The 24,419-nt window shown below is 42.0% G+C and overlaps 1 protein-coding gene across 2 annotated transcripts in view; it reads left to right on the top strand.

The window, feature by feature from the left end:
• The window catches only part of GABRB3 (gamma-aminobutyric acid type A receptor subunit beta3), a 162,178-nt gene that overhangs the window by 116,452 nt on the left and 21,307 nt on the right, over positions 1–24,419 (top strand). For both annotated transcript variants that reach the window (XM_074317238.2, XM_019753228.3), the window contains exons 5-6: positions 8,773–8,855; positions 11,460–11,597. In XM_074317238.2, the coding sequence (XP_074173339.2) occupies positions 8,773–8,855; positions 11,460–11,597 (221 nt within the window). The remainder of the gene's footprint in view (positions 1–8,772; positions 8,856–11,459; positions 11,598–24,419) is intronic.

Below are 24,419 nucleotides of genomic sequence, written 5' to 3' on the forward strand. Positions count from 1 at the left end.
TGAGCTGTGCCCTTCACAACTAAGACTGAAAGGACAACAACTTGAAGCTGAACGGCACCCTCCACAACTAAGATTGAAAGGACAACAACTTGACTTGGAAAAATGTCCTGGAAGTACACACTGTTCCCCAATAAAGTCCTGTACCCCTTCCCCAATAAAAAAAAAAAAAAAAGCAACTTTAAAAAAACAACAACATGTTACTATAAAAAAAAATCAGCTAAATACGAAAGACAACATAGGTGGAGGAAACGAAGAAACAATAGGCGATAGGACATACAAAAATCAAATAACAAAATAGCAGAAGTCTATCCTTATCAGTAATTACTTTAAGTATAAGTGGATTAAACTTCTCATACAAGAGCAGAATGGATTAAAAAATAAAACAGGATCCATCTGCTATCTCTAAGAGACTTATTTTACATCTAAATATGCAAATAATTTTGAAAGTGAAAAGATGGAAAACATATTTCACACAAATAGAAATCAAAAGAGCTGAAGTGACTAATATGAGATGAAACAGAGTTTAAGTCAAAGAACACCATATATATTGATGAGTCAATTCGCTAAGAAGATATGACAGTTATAAACATATATGCACCAAACATCAGAATTCCAAAATATATGAAGCAAACATTCACAGAATTAAAAGGAGAAATAGACATTCTACAATAATACCAAAACTTATGAGATATTCGGAAGCAGAGCTAAGAGAGAAATTTATACCTGTAGACACATTAAAAAGAATTCAACTTTACACCTTAAGGAACTTGGGGGAAAAAGAAAAAGAAAAGGAAGAGTAAATTAAACCCAAAAGCTAGCAGAAGGAATAAAATAATAAAGGGCAGATTGGAGATAAATAAAATAGAGAGTACTTAAAAATATGTAGAAAAACAAATGAGACCAAAATTTGATCCTTTGAAAGATCAGCTAAATGGGCAAAACTTTAATTAGATGGACTAAAAAAGAGACAGAGAAGACTCAACTAAAATCAGAAATGACAAAAAGAACATTACTACTACCAATTTACAGAAATAAAAAGGTTTATAAGAGAATACTATGAAAAATTGCATGACAGAAAATTGGATAACCTAGATGAAACAGACAAATTCCTAGAAACACACAAACCATTAAAATGAATCCCGAAGAAAGAAAAATCTGAACAGACTGATAACCAGTGTGGTGATTGACTCAGTAATAAAAAACCTCCCAACGAAAAAAGCCCCCAAAAATGGTTTCACTGATGAATTTTAGCAGACATGTAAAGAAGAATTAACTCCAGTTAATGCAAAATCAAACTCATTTAAAAAAAAATTGAAGAGGAAAGTGCTTCCCAACTCATTCTATGAAGCTAGTATTACCCTGATACCAAAACCAGACAAAGACGCTACAAGAAAAGAAAACCACAGACCAATATCCCTCATGAACATTAATGCAGAAATCCTCAACAAAATTCTAGCAAACTGAATTTAACAACCAACACCATGACCTAGTGGGACTTATACATGGAATGCAAGGATGATTCAACATAGGAAAATGATGTTAATAAAATAAAGAAAAAAACCACCATCATCTCCATTAATGTAGGAAAAGCATTTAACAAAATACAACACCCTTTTATGGTAAAAATGTGCAAACAACTAGGAGGAAGAGTAGGAAACTTCCCCATATGATAAGAGCTGTATGTCAAAATCTCTGAATTAAAATCATATTCATTTGTGAAAGACTGAATCTGCCTGCTTCTGCTATATCTGTTCTAATTGGAAAGGAAGGAATAAAATTGTATGCAGATGATGTGATCCTATGTAGAAAACCTAAAGATTCCATGCATCCCCCCCAAAAAAAACCCTGCTAGATCAAAACAACTGAATGAAACAAAATTGTAGATTTAAAAATCAACATATAAAAATCAGTTGTATTTTTGATACTCACAATGAACACTCCAAAAATGATATTAAGAAAGCAATTCCACTTGCAGTAGCATCTAAAAGGATGAAATACTTAGGAATAATATATTAATGATGGAGGCAAAAGACTTGTACCCTAGAAACTATAAGATATTGCTGAAGAAATTTTAAGAAGACATAAGTAAGTGGAAAGAAATCTTGTGTGTATTGATTGCAAGACTTAATATTGGTAAGATGACAGCACTACCCAAAGTGATCTACAGACTCAGTGTAAACCCTATCAACAGCTCAACGCATTGTTTGGTCAAATGGAAAACCCAATTCTTCAATTTATGTGGGATTGCATGGGACCCCAAATATCCAGAACAATCTTGAAAATGAAGAACAAAGTTAGAGGTCTCACATTTCCTAATTTAAAGCTTACTACAAAACCATAGTAATCAAAACTATGTGAAAGTAACACAGTCCAATGGAATAGAATGGAGAACCCAGAAATAAACCCTTACATGTATGATCAAATGATTTTTGACAAGGGTGCCAAGACTATTCAATGAGTAAAGGTCAATCTTTTCAACAAAGAGTGCAGGGAAAACTGGATATCTGCATGTAAAAGAATGAAGTTGGATGTGTACCTTGTATAATACACAAACATGAACTCAAAATTGACGAAAAATATAAATGTAAAAGAGTTAAAACTATAAAGCTATAAGACATAGGGGGACTCTATCTTTTGATTGGAACATTTAATCCATTTACATTTAAAGTAATTGTTGATAGATATGTAGTTATTACCATTTTATTATTCATGGGTACTAGATTTATCAGGGTGATCACTTCATAAGTTTTATAAATGTCTAATCATTCTGTTGTACACCTGAAACTAATTTGGCAATGATTTCTTGGATATGACATGAAAAGCACAGGCAACAAAGGAAAAAAAAACCACGCTAAATTGGAGTACATCAAAATTAAAGACTTCCGTGCATCAAAGAACACAGAGTGAAAATGTAACCCATGGAATGGGAGAACATATTTGCAAATCACGTATCTGATAAGGACAGTTAATACTCAGAATATATGAAGAACTCCTGCAAGTCAACAACAACAAAAATGATCAGTTCAAAAATATGCAAAAGACTCGAATAGACTTTTCTCCAAAGAAGATGTACAAATGGCCGATAAACATGTGAAACATATTCTAAGGGAATACAAATCAAAACCACAATGAAATAACCAGTACACACCCATTAGGATGGCTGGCAAAGTTATGGAGTAATTGGAAACCTTATGCATTGCCGGTGGGGATATAAAACTGTACAGCCACTGTGGGAAGCAGTATGATTAGTCCTCAAAAAGATAAAGGTAGGGCCGGCCGGTGGCTCAGGCAGTTAGAGCTCCATGCTCCTAACTTCGAAGGCTGCCAGTTTGATTCCCACATGGGCCAGTGGGCTCTCAACCACAAGGTTGCCAGTTCGACTCCTCGACTCCCGCAAGGGATTGTGGGCAGCGCCCCCTGCAACTAAAATTGAACAGGGCACCTTGAGCTGAGCTGCTCTGAGCTCCCAGATGGCTCAGTTGGTTGAAGCGCGTCTCAACCACAAGGTTGCCAGTTCGACTCCCACAAGGGATGGTGGACTGCTCCCCCTGCAACTAGAAAACGGCAACTGGACCTGGAGCTGAGCTGCGCCCTCCACAACTAAGACTGAAAGGACAACAACTTGACTTGGAAACAAAAGTCCTGGAAGTACACACTGTTCCCCAATAAAGTCCTGTTCCCCTTCCCCAATAAAATCTTTAAAAAAAAAAAAAAAAAAAAGGTAAAGGTAGGATTAATATATGATCCAGCAATGCCACTTCTGAGTGTATATCCGATATCCTAAAGGATTGAAAACAGGAACTCAGACATTTGTCCACCCATGTTCATTGCAGTATTATTCACTATCGCCAAACGGTAGAAACAACCCAAGTGTCCATCAACACATGAATGGATAAACAAAATGTGGTCTACACACACAGTGCAATATTATTCAGCCTTAAAAAGGTATGAAATTCTGACAGCTGCTACAACATGGATGGACACTGAAAACATTACGGTAAGTGACCTAACGCAGGCACAAAAGGACACATATATGATTCGGCTTATATGAGGTACCCAGAATAAGTAAATTCATAGAGAAAGTAGAATAGAGGTTACCAAGTCCTGGGGGAGGGGAAATGGGAGTTATTGTTTACTGGGTACAGAGCTTCTGTTTGGGATGATAAAAAACTTATGGCTAAGAATAGTGGTGATGATTGCACAACAGTGTGAATGTACGTAATGCCAGTGACCTGTATACTTAAAACTGGCAAAAATGGTAAATTTCATTATGCGTATTTTACCCCAATTAAAAAAAATAATTCTTTATCGTTTCATGTTTAATTCTAATTTGTTGACTTGTGTCCTGTTTGTTTTTGCTCTGATTGTCTAATAAAGCTCAGTTTCATACCCATTTTCCTCTATACCATCTTCTCTCTGCTTTCGAAGCTCTGCCGTCTGCCCGTAGGAAGGTTTTACAGGTTTGCCCTCTTCTTTACACGCTACGTAAGCCTGGTCTCCAGGTCAGCAGTGGCAGCATCTGGAAAACTCAGAATTCCAGACCCATCCAGACCTTCTGCTCAGAACCTGCATTATAACAAGATCTCCCAGGGACTTGTGAGCCCATTGGAGTTTAAGAAGTCACCCACGTCGTGAAATGATTTTAGCTGTGTCAATTCCACTGTCTCCAGCGCAAATTTCCAATGAGCCCTGCGGCTAGGGTCCTTGCATTCTTTCCTGGGTTTTACAGTGTCTGTCCATCTATGCCTTCATCTCAGGCTCTTCCTCCCTCACGCCTGCCCGTTCCTGTTTGAAAGAGAGCAGACCACATTCATGCCTTTTGACAACCAGACGCGTATCTTCCAAATTTTTCAAGTTTCATTGTCTACACTTCCATGCTTTTCATAGAAGACATCTGTTTTATTCACGGTGTTTATCCTTAAGTGGGACAGATCCATGAGACAAAGTGGTTTTCTCAGGAGACTTTGTACATGGTGGCCTTGGTCCCCTTCAGGTTCAATATTACATTGGAAGCTTTAGCCCCTAGGGTATAAATCTGAAAGTCAGGTCAAAGTGCTCCATTTCTTATGCCTGACTGCTATTCATTTAGGTCTGGTCCTCCCCTCGGACTGCGGGCTTCACTGATGAGGCCATAACATAGACGCAAGGCGAGGACCTGGGAATAGTTTTGGATGACATCTTCCACTCTGGCACGCATGGTTTCCATGCCCTGCGGATATGCGTCTCTAGCTACCATGGAGATGGGTTTCAGATGAGGAGTTCTGTCCCATAAAGCTATGGGGAGGCACAGCTGGGAGCTGGGTTAGAGGGCAAGGCCAGATTCATTCTGTCTGGCTCAGTGCTGTTTTTCTAGCCTTTTCCAGGGGAACTTAACTGTGGTGATGAAGGCTTTCTGTAATCTCTACTGTTCGACATGGTAGCCACCAGCCACGCGTGGCCACTAAGCATTTGAAATGTAGCTGGTGTATCAGAGGATTGGAATTTAAAAAAAAAAAAATTAATCAATTTAAAATTTAAATATAAATAGTCCCACGTGGCTAGTTTGGAACAATACAGTTCTAGATGTGAAGGCCCCACAAGTGCCATTGTTAGATCCCGATGGTTGGTGACACCAAAGCACCTTCCTGATTCTTTCCAACTCTTCTGTCCCCCCTCTTCAGAGGGCTGAGCCTGCGCTGCTTTCCGTAGGGACGTCTGCGGTCACCCACCTAACAGTTGTGTCCTGGCGGTGCTCTGGGGTCTGCCTACACGGTTCCCTCGGTTTTGGTTCCCAGCACTGTTGCCAGCTGCGGCCTTTGTGTTGCTGTATCAGCACAGTGTTTGCAATCAGGGGGCACCGCACGGCCTGTGTCATTTTCCTGATGGGAATTCTCATTTCACCAAGACTGACATTCCTGAGATGACAATGGATTCCTGCTGAAATATAGAAGCCAGCACTCCTGTTTTAGAAAAATGCTGCCTACTAGGGGCTTCGCTGTCTGTGACATGCCTGAGAAGCATCAGGTGATGATTCCCATTTATTTATAGATAATCGTGCTTGTCTATGTGTGCAGTTACCCGGCTTGATGGTACTGTTATCTATCGCCACCACGTCGCTGTGTAACAAACAGCTAGCAAGCCTCCAGGTCAGATGACATCCGTGCTCGTTGCCGTTGTGTCTGGTGATAAGCGAGCATCTCTGCTCCTGGCCGGCTCACACACAGCCCCGCGGTGGGTGGACTCTGCAGGCATGAGTGGGCGCCTATGTCCTGCCCTCCTACTCCCCATGTCCGTCCTCCTGGGGCCACCAGACTCATCTGGGAATGGCTTCCTCACAGCAAAGGCACACAAGGAGACCGGAAACACAGATGCCTGTAGGGGACAAAGCTTGGGACTGGCACACTGTCACTTCTACACATTCTGTCGGACAAAGCAAGTCACGAAGTTGGCCCACATTCGAAGAGTGAGCAGATAGCTCTTCAGTGAGAAGAACGGCAAATGGCGTGGCAGAGAGGGGTGCTGGGAGCGGGGAGACACAGGGCTGCCAGCAAGTCAGCTTACTGCGACCTCTCCAGCAACAGCCCCATCGAGTCTGCAAAGCAGGAACTTCGGACAGTTCTGTGAGCATATTTTCATGTAAAACAAACAAAAAAATTGGGATGACTTAAATGCAGGCTATGTCCTGTGCCTTCTCCACGATGAATAGTAAGTACTTGTGTTAGAAGACTGCTCAGTCCTGGGTCATTTGACTTGGCTCCTTCATCCCAGCATCTGAGTTCCTATTCCCGGAAAAGTGACTGATGCTTCTACCGCCAGGAAGGAAGAGTATGAGTTACCATAGAGCAGTTGCACAGGGCTAGGTGGTTACCTGTACGGCAACAGCCCAGGTGTGCTGGTACCCTGCAGCCTTAGATACGACTACAACTCAGAGCTCTTGGAGCTTCTGGCCTCCCCAGTGCAAGCCAGTCACACCTGAGGTGGTGCTAACATGTTCCTGTGTCCCGTTAGTTCAACAAGATTGTGATCAGAGAGACAGGACTCCACTGGTGGCTGCATTCCTCTGTGATCGGCGCTGCAATGGACGCTATCGAGCTCGGCCTGCTCAGGATTCATTCTGCAGCAGAAGAATTCACAGACACTGCTTGGCTATTAATGCAGGGCTGTCACCCCGGCATCCTGACCAGTGAGCCCATGAAGGCTCTCAGAGGGTCAGCAACGCTGCAAGGCCAGAGCGCCTCATGGGAGTGCTTGAGAGGGCAGGTGTCCCCCTCTGGCCCTCAGATTGGGAGGATCAAAGCCAAGAAGGGCCAAGATACCTCTTTCTCTTTCCACATTAATTTTTTTGAGTCCCACACTCAGCTTATACCTAGTCCCCATATTCTCAAAGTCATTTTTTGTTCAATGAGTTTTTATGGGACTCTTCCTGTGTGCATGTGGGTGCTGTCCTAGGCACTGGGTGGGGGTATCTGTGGACAGGCGAAACAGCCCTGCCGCCCTGGGCTCACCTGAGGAAGGGCGAGGGGTCTGCTCGTCAACAAATAGACAGGCACTCCAATTGTAGAGTGTTCTAAGTGTCGTGAAACATTTACATGGCGGTAATGAGAGGAAGAGAACTGCTTTAGTTCTGCTTTAGTTCTGGATGGCCTTTGAGAAAGCTGCTCAAGGACTTTGTAATCTGGCCTCTCTGACGTTGACCAGGAATGTAAGAGATTTGGCCAACTGGGGAAAGAGATGGTGCCCCAATATTGCCCTAATGATTCACCGTAAGGGTGGGTCGCACACTCTGCCTGGAGTCCTTTCATACCTCGGCTGACGAGTGGACATTTCAGGCAAATGTCTGTGATAGTAGATGTGGTCCTGACCAGCCAACAGTGACGTTTCCATAGCAACCTCCCAGAGAAGTCTGCATTTATGCAACGACATGAAGAGTTTGCATCTGCCTTATTATTCTTTATAATTGGTGGAAATTTGAAAATGGAAGTGCTGACACCAAAGTACATCTCACAAGCTTAATTTAATTAAGACAAAGTGGAAACCCTTCAACATGCTGAAAGCCATGGGTCTCTGCGACTCAGGCTTCCTCGTCAGCCTGCAGGCAAAGGACACACAGGGACAGTTGTGGACGGTGTTCAAAGATGGCAGAGATCTCCTACTAGGATTGTAAGCTTGCTGGGGATAAGGCTCCCCTTATAACCTTCAAGTTGATTCCTTGGATTTTCATACGTATGATGTTAAATGTATCTTCAGGAATATATCCCTTATAACAACAGGACTATCTATGAAACTCTACCCTATCCCACAATGGGTTACATACCGTTTCACCATTGTGATATTTACTGCAGGAGGAGATGTAGGATATTTATTTTCTCCCTTTCCATATTATATTTCCAACTTGTCATATATATGATGAGAAAATTATATATATGTACATGACCTCTGTACACTTTCTTTGTGCTATAAATGCTGGAGAGAGCCACTAGGCAAGGAGGCAGGACAAATATTGACAATAAGAGCTTCCTGAGAAACCCTTTTCTCTGCCCTTGGTTATCCAAAGCCAAGAAGACTCCATGAATAATTTTATAGAATTTAAAGTTTTGTGCTGCTTTTCTTGATAAAGCTGGCCTACAGTATACTGAAAACTTATTCATTCAGTCTGTAACGTGAGATACGTTTAATCAGGTATGCTTTGGAGAAGGGAAGGGGTCCTACTTGGAGGCCCCTAATCTAGAAGCAGTTTTCCTGCTACCTGTCTCGTCCCACCTTTAATATCTGCCCTCACTCTGTGTGTTTCAGGATCACGACGACAGCAGCATGCATGATGGACCTGAGACGATACCCCTTGGACGAGCAGAACTGCACTCTGGAAATTGAAAGCTGTGTGTATCTGTATTTCTTTTCCATGCCCTTAGTGTTTTAGCCCTTTTTGTCCTTATTTGGCATGTTTGCCAAGGCATATGTAATTTTCTTGATATAGTTTTTAACCATCTTAAAGATTAAAGATTTAACCCTCTACTCTGCAAATTTCATGAGAGAGAGAGAGAGCGAGCGAGAAAGAGAGAGTATAAAAGAGTTCTCCATTCTAATCTGATTAAGTCTGTTTGCTTTGCTGAAATACAAGAAAACAAATCCTCCCCATCTCAGTCCATTCAATGAGAAGAGAGCAAACACTAAGATACAATTTCCTCACAATATGCTTCATCACGCATGAGTGGCTGTACTCCTGGGACCCTGGGCAGTTGGAGTAAAACTCATTTTCCATTAGGAACTCAGCTTTACAAGCAAGCTATTTCTGCATCTTGGCAATTTTCTTCAATTTGAAGAGTATCCAGATGCCTTATTGATAATTCAGTGCTGAGTACTTCTCCTCGTATGTGGGGGACGAGAGCTGCATTTGTGTCACCTAACAAACAGGTGTCCCACCCACTACCTGAGCCAGGTCTCCTGGTATATCTGGATGGTGCTGGTACTTACTCTGGCCCATCTTAGACGGGATTAAAATTAGTGTCAATTGGATTTCGGTATAGTGTTTACATTGAATTTTTTTGTGGATAGCAAACAACTGACTTTGCACTTGGTGCATTTGTGCTCAGAAGTGAATGTCCTTCTAAGGAAACCTATCGGGCAGTGACACTAGTGACAGGCCGGGGTTCATATTCCATGTGGAGCCGGTCCCACCATGCCCTGGCTTCCGCACTGCATCACTGTCATGGTTTCTGAGACCTCTGCTTCAGAAGGTGAGGACATGACATCAGAATGGAGTTGTCTAGGGACTTCAGCATGGAGGACAAAGGCTCATGGGAGATGATAATTTCACAGTCGTTGAAGGACTGTCCTAGGAAGTGAAGTGGAGTCTAGGTGGCCGTAGGGCACAACTCCCAAAGAGTTGATGAAAGTTTCAGGAAGGCAAATCTGGAGCTAAGGAAGTAGGAGGCTCCTATTCCAACAGTCTGAACCCAGTGAGTGGCCCAGAAAGTGTACCTTCTGTGACTGCGATGTTTGAACCATGGCGGAGGATGGGCAGGAAGGTCCGCTGTAAAAGAGATTTCTTCTAAGGGTGTGAGCCAGCCCCCATGGGGAACCCATGCTTGAAGTATGTGCGTGGAAGAAGGGGTTCTCCCTATTTTCTGGTGACCTGACTACATACGTGTGAAAGGCTTTATGTAAGTCAAGATGCAAACATGGGGAAGAGTGAGCCACGAGACGATCTGGAAGTGTGTCCCCTGGGAGGGCACAGTGCTGGTCTGAGCTGCAGCCAGAGGCCAGCGGGGCTGGGCTGCGAGAGTGAGGGCACGGGAATGGATATGTGCAAACAGTGCGTGCAGGGCTGGTCCTGTAGATACTTGGGGTCCTGATAAGGAGTTTGGGTTTGTTTTGCTAATTACGTTGGTAAACCTTTGAGGGTTTTAAGCAGAGGAGTGGCTTGGTAATATGTGTGTTTTATCAGCTGATGCCGTGACTGCCAGGTGAGAATGGTATGTGAGGAAGTCAGACAAGGTGTGGACAAGGCAGGAGACGAGGTATGACCACCATGACCCCGGGAAGGACGACAGCAGGTGGGACTGGAAGTGGCCTTAGCCACGGGAGTATCCTCCCCATAGCTTTGGGCTACTTGTCTCCTGTCACACACTGAGTGTCTGCCTTCGGTTGTAGTTCATGTTTAAATCCCAAAGTCCGTATGGATAGCGTATTTTTCTCCAGGTGTGAGTTTTAATCGACCTTACTGATCACGTTGACCTCACCCCTTAGAAGACTCCTGGGTGCTACAAGTATCATCAAACTTTGTTGTCTTGTTTGCTTGCTCTCAAGCACTGGACATGAGCACGGTGCCAAGCCCCGGCTGTGGAGCTCTAATCCAGCCAATGACCACTAGTGACTTCTAATGGACTGTTGTGTGAATCTCTGAGGGTCAGCAGTGTCCCCACAAAAGACATTTCTAAGGATGGCAAGCCTCGTGGCCAGGGGCACCTGAGGAAACCATCGAAAAATGACAAGAAAAACAGTGCTTTTGCTCTGAGAGTTTCTGAGCTTACAAACATTGATGCCACCCTTGGTGTTTTAACTTTTCAATAGCTTTTGAGAGGAGTTGCCTTTCCAGAATTCTTCATAGTTGAGGTCTCATATTTTCTTACAACCATCTTACTCACCGCTGTTAATGTGTTTTAAATTCACTTCTGTGTGTCCTGACCAGCTGTACAACTGGGCTGTGGAAACAGAACCTGGTCAGAATGCTCAGCCTTCCCACGTCTTCTGCTTTTCAACACCAACCCAGTGTAAATCAAACAGCAGAAGGAAAACAAGAATATTCGGAAGTTAGTTCTTTGATGACACTTCTTCTCATAGACAAGCACAGCGAACGAATCTCCTTGAATGAGGGGCAAGCTGTTACTTCCGTTTTACTAGTGGCAGTTTCTTGAGCCTTGTATGTAGACAAAATGCTGATGCTTCGTTTCCACCATGTCCCTGCTTCTCTCTCCCGGCAGATGGCTACACCACCGATGACATTGAGTTTTACTGGCGCGGTGGCGACAAAGCTGTCACCGGAGTAGAGAGGATTGAGCTTCCTCAATTTTCCATTGTGGAGCATCGTCTGGTCTCGAGGAATGTCGTCTTTGCCACAGGTAAGCCCTGCGTCCACTCCCACTGCTGGGCTGACGGTCTCATTATGATAGACCCTACAACTGACTCACAGCACTGGGTCCTCCATCGTCAGTCATTCAGCATGGTAGTTGCCCTTTCCTGTCCCTAACGGAACTGGGAAGCTTTGATGGGTAGAAAGGATGACCTGACAGTGAGAGGCTCCCTGGGGCCTTATTGAGAAGTGAAAAGACTGAGGGTGAATTTAACCAACCCATGTTTGATAACGTAAGCAGCTCTCATTCTGGGCAGATGTAAGGCCCCTGATGGCCTTGGAGGCAGGAAGGAAGGGGACAGAGGAAGCCTGAGGAGGTGGGTGCTGCTCTCCCAGAGGGCCGAGACCTCCCCCTTCTGGGCTGGCAGGAATTTGGACCACCTGCAATTAGAGGTGCCTCTTCACACACCGTCACCTGGTGGAGGCTGCCCTGGCCTGGACGTCATTGTCACCTGTTTCAACTGTCCAAAGACTGCGCAGGTGTCTTCTGCTCTCCTGTTTGTCCTTGCTGAGGGTTTATTAAATAATAACCACATGCATTTCTCGGTGTTTTTACTGAGTGCTGTATATTGTAACTGAGATAATAAACAGAAGTGCTTTGCAAACTATAAGGTATTATAAAGACAACCACTCTGGGTTGAAATGCTCAGTGAAGGCAGAGCTGGGACGTCCCAACTCTCCTGTCATTATAGCTTAAACAACCACGAGTGGGTGCGACTTAGCCCCATTATGAGGCCGCAGCCTGCTCTCTGGGCCCCTGGCCTCTGGCTGGAATACCTGTGACCCACGGCTACCCGCCTCCCTCGCCAGGCCACCTCCTACTCACTTTTGAGCTGAATCTGGAGGCCACTTCCTCTGGGAAGGTTTTGGAGCCTGCTGTGCCCGTGCACTGTCTCCCCAGGCTGGGTGACGTGGCTTCTCTCCATGTCCACGGTAGTGCACGGACCCTTAGGAGGGACCTGTCCAAGCATGCCTTACCTCCTCCATGTCCCCACCTGTGTAATGCCTGACCACAGTCACTGGGAAGTGACGAGTTAAGCACCAACTTCCCTCCTCTCCACCCCAGCCTCTAAAAACCAACGGAGAGATCCCAAGTACAGACAAAAGCTGCAACTTTTAAGGTGCGTTCCCTCATCTTTTGCGAGACGTGTTGCAAATGTCCCTGCAGTCTCTCCAGAGGGGAAGCGCCAGGTGCTTGCCTCGGGTGGACAGTGAGAGCCAGCAGAACCTGGGCTTACCAGCAAGCGACAGTTCCCACAACCAGGACTGCTGTGTGAGGCCCTGAACAAACGAGTGCATTGCTTTTAAACCTGGGGTTCAAACTGTTCTGTGCTCGGAGTGATCTGAGCCAAAATCTGCTTGGAATACAGGTGGTATCCTCTCAGTGAATTAATCTCGCCCATGCCTGCCTTTGTTTGCACAATTGCAGTGTGGATATGAGGTGTTGCCATGAGAACCTCTTATCACATTGTCAGGTACCTCATCAGAAAGCCTGATGACATGTCTGTGGAGGGCGTTGTGCTTCTACAGGAACCTGTAGAAGGCCTGGAATGGCCTTCCTGAATCTTCTAGTTCAAAGCACCCAAGGCCAGTCGTTTTCTTTTAAGTATGTAGGTGGTAGAACATACCCGAAACACGTGTGGAGAAAATGACACTGCAGGTGTGGGGGAGAATATTTGAACTACGCACAGACCCATCAGACCATCGGAAGGCAATGTCATGTCTTCTTTCCAGTGTTTTCCAAGTTTCTGCCTTTGCAGGGTACAGCCAGGGGCTCCAGATGTCAGCTATCTACCTCTAATCCCTCAAAGAGCTTGCACTTTTAAATGATTCTAATTTGCCTGTTTACATAGAAATGCCATAAGTCACATTATTTAAAAAATATTATAAAGTGAAATATCATGTAAATTTATTTCCCTCTCCACAAGTGTTCTGAATTAATGCAATTTCGATGGTGAACTGGGTTGAAGGACTCTCTAGCTTGAGAAAGAACAAAGGCTCTGGAGAGGCAGAGTCCATGTTGACGATACAGCGTGACTCCTTCTCGGGGTGTAGACATGGGGCTGCCACCCCGAGTCTCCAGGACAGTGGCTGGAGGCAGGCCGGGAGTGGGGATGCTGAGAGAGGCATTTAGGATGCAGAGTTTCAGGAGACGCTCACTCTCAGGTCATGTGAAATTTTGTGCCTCGTCCTCCCGCCCTCATCCTGTCCCTTTGAGGACCTTGTAGATGGCTCCTCGCCGTGGTTTTCCCTGGGCTACAGTCCTAATCCGTGTCAAGGATAATAGGGTTTTGTCGGCTACAGGATAGGGAGCACATCCCAAGGGAGTCAGGAATATTCACTCAACAATTGACATGAGCTGGAGCCAGGCCTGGGACCCTCGGATCAGAGAGGAACAAGGACATCCTGTCCCCAGGGTTCTCCCTGGGCCTTCCTGGTTCCAGCATGTTCCACGTGGTCTCTTATGTAGAGGGGTGTTTAGCATTAACTAACCATAGTAAGAGATCGTGCTTAAATATGTTTAACTCTTTTGCTGCGTTAATTGATTTCAAGTTTTTTTTCCAAAATGTGTCAGAAACCCACAAAAAACAAAAAGTTGATATTTTTACTACTTTATGCATTTGATAATAACAATTTGAGCAGCTTTGTATATAAATGACATTATTTTTACGTATAAAAATTTCCCATTGGTATTCATCATTCTTGAAAAACATAAAAATATGGAAAAATGTACCTCTGCTTTCCTCAACTTCCTTTCTAGAACACTGACCAGATATTTTGTGTTTTACTTTTGAGTGACAATTCTCAAAACAAGGAACAGCACACATTGCTGGTTTCCAGGACACATAGCACAATAACACGTGGCTTGTTTTCGTTGGCAAACACCTTGCGTGTTGTTTGCCCACTGCGAGGGCACAGTGCTGCACACGCAGCAATCAGGCTGCATTTTCTCGTCCTCACATTGCCAAGGAAAATGGCGCGCTGTCAGCCTAATTTCTTTTGTGCAGACCTCCTGCAACTCCTCTTATTTCCATCTATGCTTGAAACTACATCTAATAATACCTCTATAACTTTTTCCCTGAATTTCCGCTGGCTCAATTTATTGTTAGGGATTTTTTTTTTTTTTTTTTTTTTCTTTTCTAAAGATTTTACTGGGGAAGGGGAACAGAACTTTATTGGGGAACAGTGTGTACTTCCGGGACTTTTCCAAGTCAAGTTGTTGTCCTTTCAATCTTAGTTGTGTTTTCAATCTTAGTTGTGGAGGGCGCAGCTCAGCTCCAGGTCCAGTTGCCAGTTGCTAGTTGCAGGGGGCACAGCCCACCATCCCTTGCAGGATTCAAACCAGCAACCTTGTGGTTGAGAGGACATGCTCCAACCAACTGAGCCATCTGGCCACCCGGGAGCTGAGCAGCAGCTCATTGACTTCATTCTGGTTGTGGAGGGCGCAGCTCTCTGGTCCATGTGGGAGTCGAACTGGCAGCCTGGTGCCCAGAGCTCGCACTCTAACCGCATTCTAGCCACCCGTCTGGCCCTTATTGTTAGGGTTTTGAATGTTGTAACATACACAAGGTCTGACAAGTAAGTTTGCAAACTTTTCTAGGATGAGTTCGTGAACTTAATTGTCAGACCTCGTATACATATATATGTATTTATACACATACATTTATATACATATATATATACCCATTTACAAAGATATTGCTTGCAAAATAGATGCCCCTTGAATTTCAACATGGACTCATCCACACACAATTCCTTATTGCTATTATGAGTGGAAATAGATGTATCCTTCACTAAATCTATTATGGGCTTGATTTTTGCAAGCCTATCAGTCTTTGAAGATTCATCATCATTATTGGAAAAATGAAGGAAGGACCTAATTAGGTGATATTCATCCCTTCTAAAAACAGGGTTAAAACCAGGAGTTTGAGTCAACCAATAGGCATCCTGAAAATATGACGCTAATGTTAGCTTGCATACCAACCCCATCCCAATTTCAACAGCTACAAATGCCTTAGGTGTTTCTTGTTCTTGCATGTTGCCGGCAGCACTCATGGATTTCAGTGCTGTTTTCAAGCGCCTGCGAATATACTCAAACTCCACAGTAGAAGGAAAAGCTTTTTTCAGCTCGTGGTGTAAACTAGAATGCCACAGATGGAAATATTCATTCGGATATATCTGGCCACCCTGGCAAAAATGTTAAGAGTGTTAGACCCCAGAGTTCAGAGCTAACTCTGAAACTTGTATTGTGATTGGCAGCACGTTATAACCTCTCTAAAAACAGAGATATTAATTACATCTATTTGGTAGGGTTGTTGAGAGGATTACATGAGTTAGAATAAGTAAAAAGCCTAAAATAGTCCCTGATCCATAGTAAGCAGAAAATTCGACTGCTATTACTAGGCATATGTTCAACCCTAATCAAATGAATCATTTTCACAAAATTGGTACTATATAAATTAATGACATTATCTTCAAATATTTCCGGTACTAAAATAGTATATGTTAAAAGAAGAATTCACATAAAACCTCTTTGTACATGGGGAGGGAATTAAGTAGCTTTGCCCAGAAGGAGGGAGCTATATTCGCAAGAGTGTTTTAAAGACAACAAAGAAATGACTGAGTTAGTTCCTATCAACAAGTAATTATTCAGTTCCTACCACGATTCAGCGAATAGGGTTTGGAAGAAATATTTACACCTCCTTACAATTTGGAAGAAAATAAGGCAAGACGTTATTATTCACTCTGACTTCCAGCCATAAGTGGCGTGCTGTATTATAATTTATAGCGCCTTGTTTTAAAGCTTTTTCACTCATGCCTCTTGCAGACTGCTAGTTGACAATTTTATTAGTCCAAGTTAAAGTATAGGAAACCTGAAGCTCAAGAATACTAGTGATTTGACCACATTTACAGATTAAAGTCAGGGAAGCCAGATTAGTCCTCAAGGATCCTGACAAGTAGGACCCTTGATGAGTCTGTTTTGACAAAAATTTACAAATCGGTTTTTCAAACTTTTAAATGGTCATTTTCCACATTTACATATTAATGTCATAAGGGTTCTTACAAAACGTGTGAATGGTTGGAATAACAAACTCTGTCCACAGTACCCAAGGGCAATGTCTGTGTGGCCCCCTCTTTACCTGCCTGTGTTAATGGGCCATCAGTTCCTGACGGCAAAGCTTACTCATATGCAACTTTCTAAATACCGCTGTTGGGTTGGAGGCCTCCGAAGACCTGGAGTTGCTTCATCCAGCACCCAGAGCTGCTCAGTGGCTGATCACCTTCCAGCCCATCCTGCAATTTGCTGCCAGGTTGGTGGCCTGACACCCTTTTCACAAAGCCACTACCCAGCTCCGGGACCTTTGATGACTTCTTTGTCTGCAGCATGGAGTCTGGGCTCTCTCACCATGAACCCAAGTCCAGCTCCAGCCTCTCCTTGTCAGTGGCTCAGAAGCGTCCCCAACATGAGCCTTTGTCAGAGGTGCTGCATTTATCTTTTTCTCTCCTCCAATCACTCACTCCTAGATTTTTGCTCCTGTTACAGCCCCATTTGATATATATTTTCTTCCTTTTTTTTCTGTCCAAATCCAGTACATTTATCAATTAACAGCTGAAACACCAGCAGCTCTGCTTGGCCTTCCTTGAGTGTCTCTGACAGTTATCTTTTTTCTTTGGAAAACTTTGAGTCACACACTGTATCATTTCTTTGTCGATGGCCATATATTATTGCTCTCATTCTCCTGTATAGCCAACATTTAATAAACATCTTCTGAATGAATTTTTTGCTGAGGACTTCCACAAGTGCCCAAACCCCAAATATAGGTTCTTCTCAAAAGGCAGAAAAGAAGAAAAAGAGAAAAAAACATTTTCATTAGGCCCATTGCATGTCATTCACTATTTAAATCGACTGGATTCCTTGGAAAGTTCTAGATCTATTACCAATATTCCTTCTTGATCCAGAACTATATTTTTTTAATGAAAGAGTTTATAAGGCAAATACTCAGATTATTCTTTGGCACCTACAGTGTATAAAATTAAGCCAAACCTGAAAACATGCATGGATAAGTCATTCCAAGAAAGAGAAAGGAGGCCAGATCAAAAGGAAAGCAGTGACAGAGGGGAGTCTCTCCCTCCTGCAGCTCTGTTACCTAGATGTGAGATGACAGATTTTTTATTTCTGCTTTAACCACTTAAATAAAGAATGTTTTTACTCTGGTCAATAGATGTCCGCTTAATGTGTGATCTAGTTCTCTACAACTCATTAGGGATTTGTGGTTGAATTTTAGGAAATAGTGAAAATGTCTTTTTAAAGTAAATGCAAGCTTAAATCAGTCTTTGAAATTCTTTTGATTGAAACATGAAAAAAATACTGGTCTTCTATATAAACGTTGGGAATGGTGTAAGAAATTTTCACTTTTAAACCTGTTCTAGATAGAAAATCCATAATCATGTAAAAGTCGGGAACTGAAAATTTCTCTCAAAAATATTTAATAAAGCAAATATTGTATTGTTTTCTAATGACTGAACTTAAACGAGGGACTCAAGTAATAAAGGGACATTTTTCATTCTCTTACCTAATTCCCATTTAGCTGAACATAATAAATATACACGTGTTACTGAAGCATTTGCCAACAATATTCTGTTGAATGTCCTTAAAGCAAATAGATCCCAATGCATTAAAAACTATGTGACAATTTAAGTAAATTGTCAAACCTTGCTTGGTGGACCTTCCTATAGGCGATAATTAATTAAGCAAGACACTCCTAGGAAGATTTAGAATTTTCCTCCTGCTTTATTTTTTTATACATGGAGAGACCTAGATTTTAATGACTTTAATGATAATTTTTATAACCACTCTGTATGAGCAGATCCAGAAAAATATTCAAAATGTAAATGTAGTGCTAAGTCAAATACCAGAAAGTGAACAATCACGTAACTGCCATCAGGTTCGAAAGGAGAATGTTGCTGGCACTCCAAGTCCCACAGAGACCCCTGCTCATTTTCTCACCTCCCACCTTCCCAAAGGGAACTGCTATCCTGCCTCACTATAGTTAATTTTGTGTTTTTGAATCTCTTTTAAAAATTAGTTTCAGGTGTACAAAACAATGTACTAGTTAGACATTTACACCCCTCACAAAGTGATAACCCACCTCCCCCAATCTACTACACCTCTGACATCATATGTAGCTGTTACAATTCCATTGACTCTATTCCCTATGCTGTACTCCACATCCTGTGACTATATATATATTAAATTACAGTTGACATTCAGTACTGTTCAGCTTCAGCTTGAGGTGTACAGAGCAGTGGTCAGGCACCCACATCGTCCATGAAATGGTCGTAAGACAAGTGCCCATCTGATACCCTAAGAAATCTTTACAACATTATTGATTATATTCCCCAAACTGTCTTTCGTATCCCTGTGGCAATACCGTGGTTACCAATTTGTGCTCTCTAATCCCCTCACCTTCTCCCTCGTGTTTTTGAATCTTATTCATGGGATAATGGAGTTTGGGTTATTTTGTGACTGCTTTCTTTAACTAAATGTTGTGTCTGTGAATCCCTCCCACGTCACTGGGGTTCTTTTCTTTTCCTTGGTGTACTACTGTGCAAATACATCACAATTCATCTATCCACTCTACTGCAGGTAGATTTACAAGTAATGCTATTGCGCACAACCTTGTACCTGTTTTGTGTGACTATATGCGCACATAAATATATACACTTAGAACTGTGGGTGTTCAAGCTTAATGATGTGTCAAGCTGTTTTCCAAAGTGGTTTTACCAGCTTACATTCATACTAATAATGCGTGAGTCTTCCATTTGCCCTACATCCTTGCTAACTTTTCAGGTGAAGTTGACTGCTGGGTGTTGGGTGCTATCTTGTGGTTTTAAAGTCATTGCTCTGAGCGTTAGTCAGACTGAGTGCCTTTTCCTGTTGGCTATTTGGAGATCCCCTTTGGTGGATTACGTGTGCAAGTCTCTTTTGTGAATTTTCTGTCATTCATTTATTGGAGCGACTTATACATTCTGGATGCCAGCTTATTACAGGTTGCTGTTTCATTGAGACTTCCAGTCCACCTAAAACTGGTTTTTCTGTGAATGGTGTGTTGTATTCCTCAGGTTTCATTATTTCCCACAGCACTGTTGCTCTGCAGCAATGTTTTTGTCATAAATTGTTTGCATGTGCATGGATCTGCTTTGGGACTTTCCAGTCTATACCGTGGGTTTATTGATTTATCTTTGTATCCTTACCTCACCGTGTTAATTACTGTCACTGTAACTAGAGCAGATCCTTGCTTCTCCTTCTTTTTTATTTCCTATTGACTTGATGACTTTGGGCCCTTTACATTCCCATATAATTTTAATAATCAGTTCATTAATTTGTATTTAACAGTGGTTTGACTTTTTTTAAAGAATGTATTAGTTAGTTTAATGAAAAGTGACATGAGTATAATCTTCCAATCTGTATATATTTTCTCTCTCCACTTATTTCAGTTTTCTTTAATTTGTCTCAATAACATTTTAGAGTTTTCTGTATGGATAGACATTTTGCACATCGTTGTTAAAGTTTTGTAGGTGTTTGATGTTTTCTGATGTAATTATAGATGGTAAAATTTTTTACCATGATTTTGTGTTTGTTATTGCTATATGAGAATATAACGATTTTGTATTGAACAACCTTGCTAAAGTATTCATTACTTCTGATGACGTATCTGAAATGATGTTTTTGCCTCTTCCCAGCACTGCAGGGACCTTTGTGCACTCTGACTCCACGTTTCCTCATTCTGATTTTTATGAGCCACTGTTATTATGTACTACATATATATATATGCCAGGAGTGCCAAAAATGTATGCACATTTTAAGGAAGGAAAACTGTATTAAAATTGTAATACTCAATATATACCGATAACAAAAGATGAACACAAGTCATGTTTGACTTCTGCAATTACAAGAGGTGCTCAAAGTGGTTACCATTAGTATAATTTTAATACAGTTTTTTCCTTTCTTAAAATGTTTATACATTTTTTGGCACCGTGTGTGTGTGTGTGTGTGTGTGTGTGTGTGTGTGTGTGTGTATAAAATCATACATGATATTGTTAAATGAAGCAAATATTCATTTAGATGAGATTATAAATATCCTCTTTTCTTTGTTATTTATTCTTTCCTTTATCTCCAGGTCTCGATCTGTAAATGTTTCCTTCTGCCCAATGAAGACATTTTAAAAATGTTTTCTTTAGTGTGAGTCACCTGGTCACAACTTTCTTCTAGGTATTTTTTTTAAAATCTGTATATAATTTTATATTATATTTATTCTTATAGGCTGTATTTGCTGGTTACAGAAATCTAGGTTGGCATTTCTTTCCTTTTCCGTTAAAAGACAACATTTCATTGTGTCTGACTCCCATTTCTATTGAAAGGACACTTCCTGGTTTAATTGGTGCTATTTTTTAATTAATCTAGTTTTTCTCCCCCTCTCGTTGCTTTCATGATTTTTCTGTTTTTCTTTCATTGGCATCTATGATGTGCCAGGCTATTGTTTTCTCTCTAATTACTCTTTTTGGAGTTTGTAGAGCTTCTTGAATCTTTTACTTGTGGTCTTTCAGCAGTTTTGGAGCATAGTCAGTGATCACTGCAGTTGCTTTACTCTTTCTCTCCTTTTCTTCTAAAATTTGTGTTCCACTTCTAATAATTATGGTGTTAGATCTTCTCATAACCACCTATATATCTGACCCTCTTTTCTGAAATTTTGATTTTATTTCTCTTCATGCTTCAGACTCTGGAAATTTTCTTCTGATTTTTCTTTCTGTTCAACAATTCTCTCTCCCGTTCTGTGGGTTGTCTTCTCATTTTCTTGATGTGGCAGAATAATACTTTGTAATTTTGGTGAAGTATAACTTACCTATTTTTTTTTCACTTGTGATCATCTTGCCCTGATTTTATACATGAGGAAATTGAGGGTCTGAGAAGATAGTTAGTCAGCTTCCCAAAGGAGTAGTTCGAATAAATCATGAGGGTGAACCTAGGTGGTTCAGACACCCCAGCTCTTTGTGCCAGTGTCACGCGATAGAACATTCTGCATTTACTGTGGAGGGTCAGGATGAGAATCACTACCTGGGTGAGAATCTTTGAAAAAGATATTTGAGCCCCGGTCCTGTTTTTCCTCTTTCTCTTTCCTGTTTTATGTATATACATCTCTTTTTCTTCATGGATTTTTGGAATGTATAATAATTAAGGTGACTAGTAATGGGAGTGAGAAAATTAGTCACTCTGTTTTGAATTTTTGGTTGTATTACAAAGTAGAAAGATAGGTTATAAATGAATGAGGTATATGAGAAAGACCCAAGAGCAGCAGTGAGCACTCACAAAGCTTCTTAGGCGATGATGAGAGAGCTGCGCATAGTGGCTGCTTTGGAGGGGAGATGCACATGTACAACGTCTGACAAGCTCACGAACTTGTTGCAGCGATGTTGCTGACCGTTTTTGATATCAGAGGGATTATTCATTATAAATTTGTACCAATTGGACAAACAGTTAACCAAGTTGACTATTTGGAAGTGCTGAAAAGGCTGCGTGAAGAAGTTAGACGACCTGAACATTTCGCCAACAATTCATGGCTCTTGCATCACGACAGTGCACCAGCTCACATGGCACTGTCTGTGAGGGAGTTTTTAGCCATTAAACAGATAAGTGTATTGGAACACCCTCCCTACGCACCTTATCTGGCCCCCAATGACTTCTTTCTTTACCCAAAGATAAAGGAAATATTGAAAGGGAGACATTTTGATGACATTCAGGACATCAAGGGTAATATGACGACAGCTCTGATGGCCATTCCAGATAAAGAGTTCCAAAATTACTTTGATGTGTGGACTAGGCATTGGCGTTGGTGCATAGCTTCCCAAGGGGAGGACTTTGAAGGTGATTGTAATGATATTCAGCAATAAGGTATGGAGCACCTTTTCTAAGGTGAGTAAACGAACTTGATTGCCTGACCTCATATGTAGGTCAACTCTCTGCAGTTGCTAAAATATCAGCTTATTACTTTATAATAGATTTGGGTGACTCTTCTCCCTCCACCAAGGTGACATGATACTTGATGTCCACATTTTTATGAGTTCTCCAACAATATTAATGCCTTGGACAGTGGTATTGATTTAGACTGAATTGGCGATCCAGAGCCTTGCTTTTTGGCCGTCACTTTTAGTGCATGTGGGAAGGAAGGGCTGATATCAGCATCTTCACCAGACAGCCCTGTATCGGAACAATGCACTTGTGCTCAGGGTCTGTCCTTCTGTCTGTTGGCTCAGCATCTACTTGGGAACCTGACATGTCTGCATTGGTACGCAGGCTTTGGGGCTGTGCCTTTCTGTTGTAATTTTTAAGCTTGTGTTGCTGTTTTGAAGGGGATATCTTGATGCAGCTAACACACCACTTCTCAACTTTAAATTATTAGCCACAAGCTATGACCAGGGGGGAGTTTTCCCCTGAGACACCACACACATTACGGCTGTCGTCGTATCAGCGTAGGACTTTGTCTAACAGAGCTACAGAAGATTTTTCAAAGCTCTTTAAGATGCAAATCAAATGGCAAAAGTCTTTGCTTAGGACGAGTCTTGACATCCCTGAGCATTCTGGTGTTTGGGAACATTCTGAGGCTCTATCTCGTGGCATCTTGAAAGGCTTTCCTTCAACTGGTCCTGTTGGGTCCTTTACCTTGAAGCCCCTTCTGCTTCCTGCCTGGAAAGAATCTGATTCAACCAGGAGTATCTCAGTTTATACATTGTGGACCCTCTTCCTCGTCAAGAAACCTCATGCTCTAGAATATTTTGTATCTCCACTGAAGTCCTTCCCTCTGCTTAACCAAGGCCAGTTCTGCATGACTCTATCTCTGACTTGGGTTAAGAGCTAGTTGACAGCATAGACTCTCTTATGCATTTCCATGTCTGCTCACCATTCCCACCTCTGGGATCATGAGACTGGAATGTGTGGGGCCTATAGTGAATGCCTGAAACATCTGTGGATTTGAAGTGACACTTCCCTTCCAACAAATAGGATGCGTTCACTAAACAAATATGCAAGAAAATGGTATATTTTCTTAATTCTAAGTTTTGTGTTAATGAGTATGTTGGCAAAATTTCAGAGATTTCAAGGGATTTTTGAAATCAGGTTAGTATTCCCTTCCTCAAGGACTAGAATGTTCTTCCAAATGTCTGACGGTGCCCTCCTGTCATTGGTGCCCGCATTGCAGGAGGCAAATGTCCCCAACAGAGTGTCAGCCCTACTTCATGACATGGGTACCGATATTTGCTGCTGTTGGAAACAGTTTCTCTGAAGAAGATGTACTTTGCAAATGTTAAGAAAGTTGACTTGGAAAATGGAAAGTTGGGGAATATGATAGCTCACATTATCATTCAGAAAAGATTGGCTGCTTTTCCCTGGGAGAGGACTAAACTGTATGTCCAATGACATAAAGCTTAATGACAAGACTTGTTCTGAACAATGAAATGTAAGGGAAAGTATTGTGGCACTTCTGTTGCTATGTCCAGCTGTGTTCCAAATAGTGAAGGAAGGATTCCCGGGAGACGTGGCATTTGGCCAGGGCCTTGAAGTACGGCTAAGGGAAGACGTGTGTTAAGGAGGGGAGAGTATGAAGCAGCAGAGGCAGGAAAGATGGACAATGATTTCGAGACAGTGAGGATACTCTTGGGCTAGCAAATGTTATGCTTAATGCAGAGGCATCGTGCAATATAAAACTGAAGTCAATTTGGGAAAGCATTTGGAAAAACTAAAATTCCTAGGTGAGCA

Source organism: Rhinolophus sinicus, chromosome 13 (genome assembly GCF_057876585.1).
Source record: "Rhinolophus sinicus isolate RSI-liver-muscle chromosome 13, RSI-T2T, whole genome shotgun sequence".
NCBI classification, from domain to species: domain Eukaryota; kingdom Metazoa; phylum Chordata; class Mammalia; order Chiroptera; family Rhinolophidae; genus Rhinolophus; species Rhinolophus sinicus.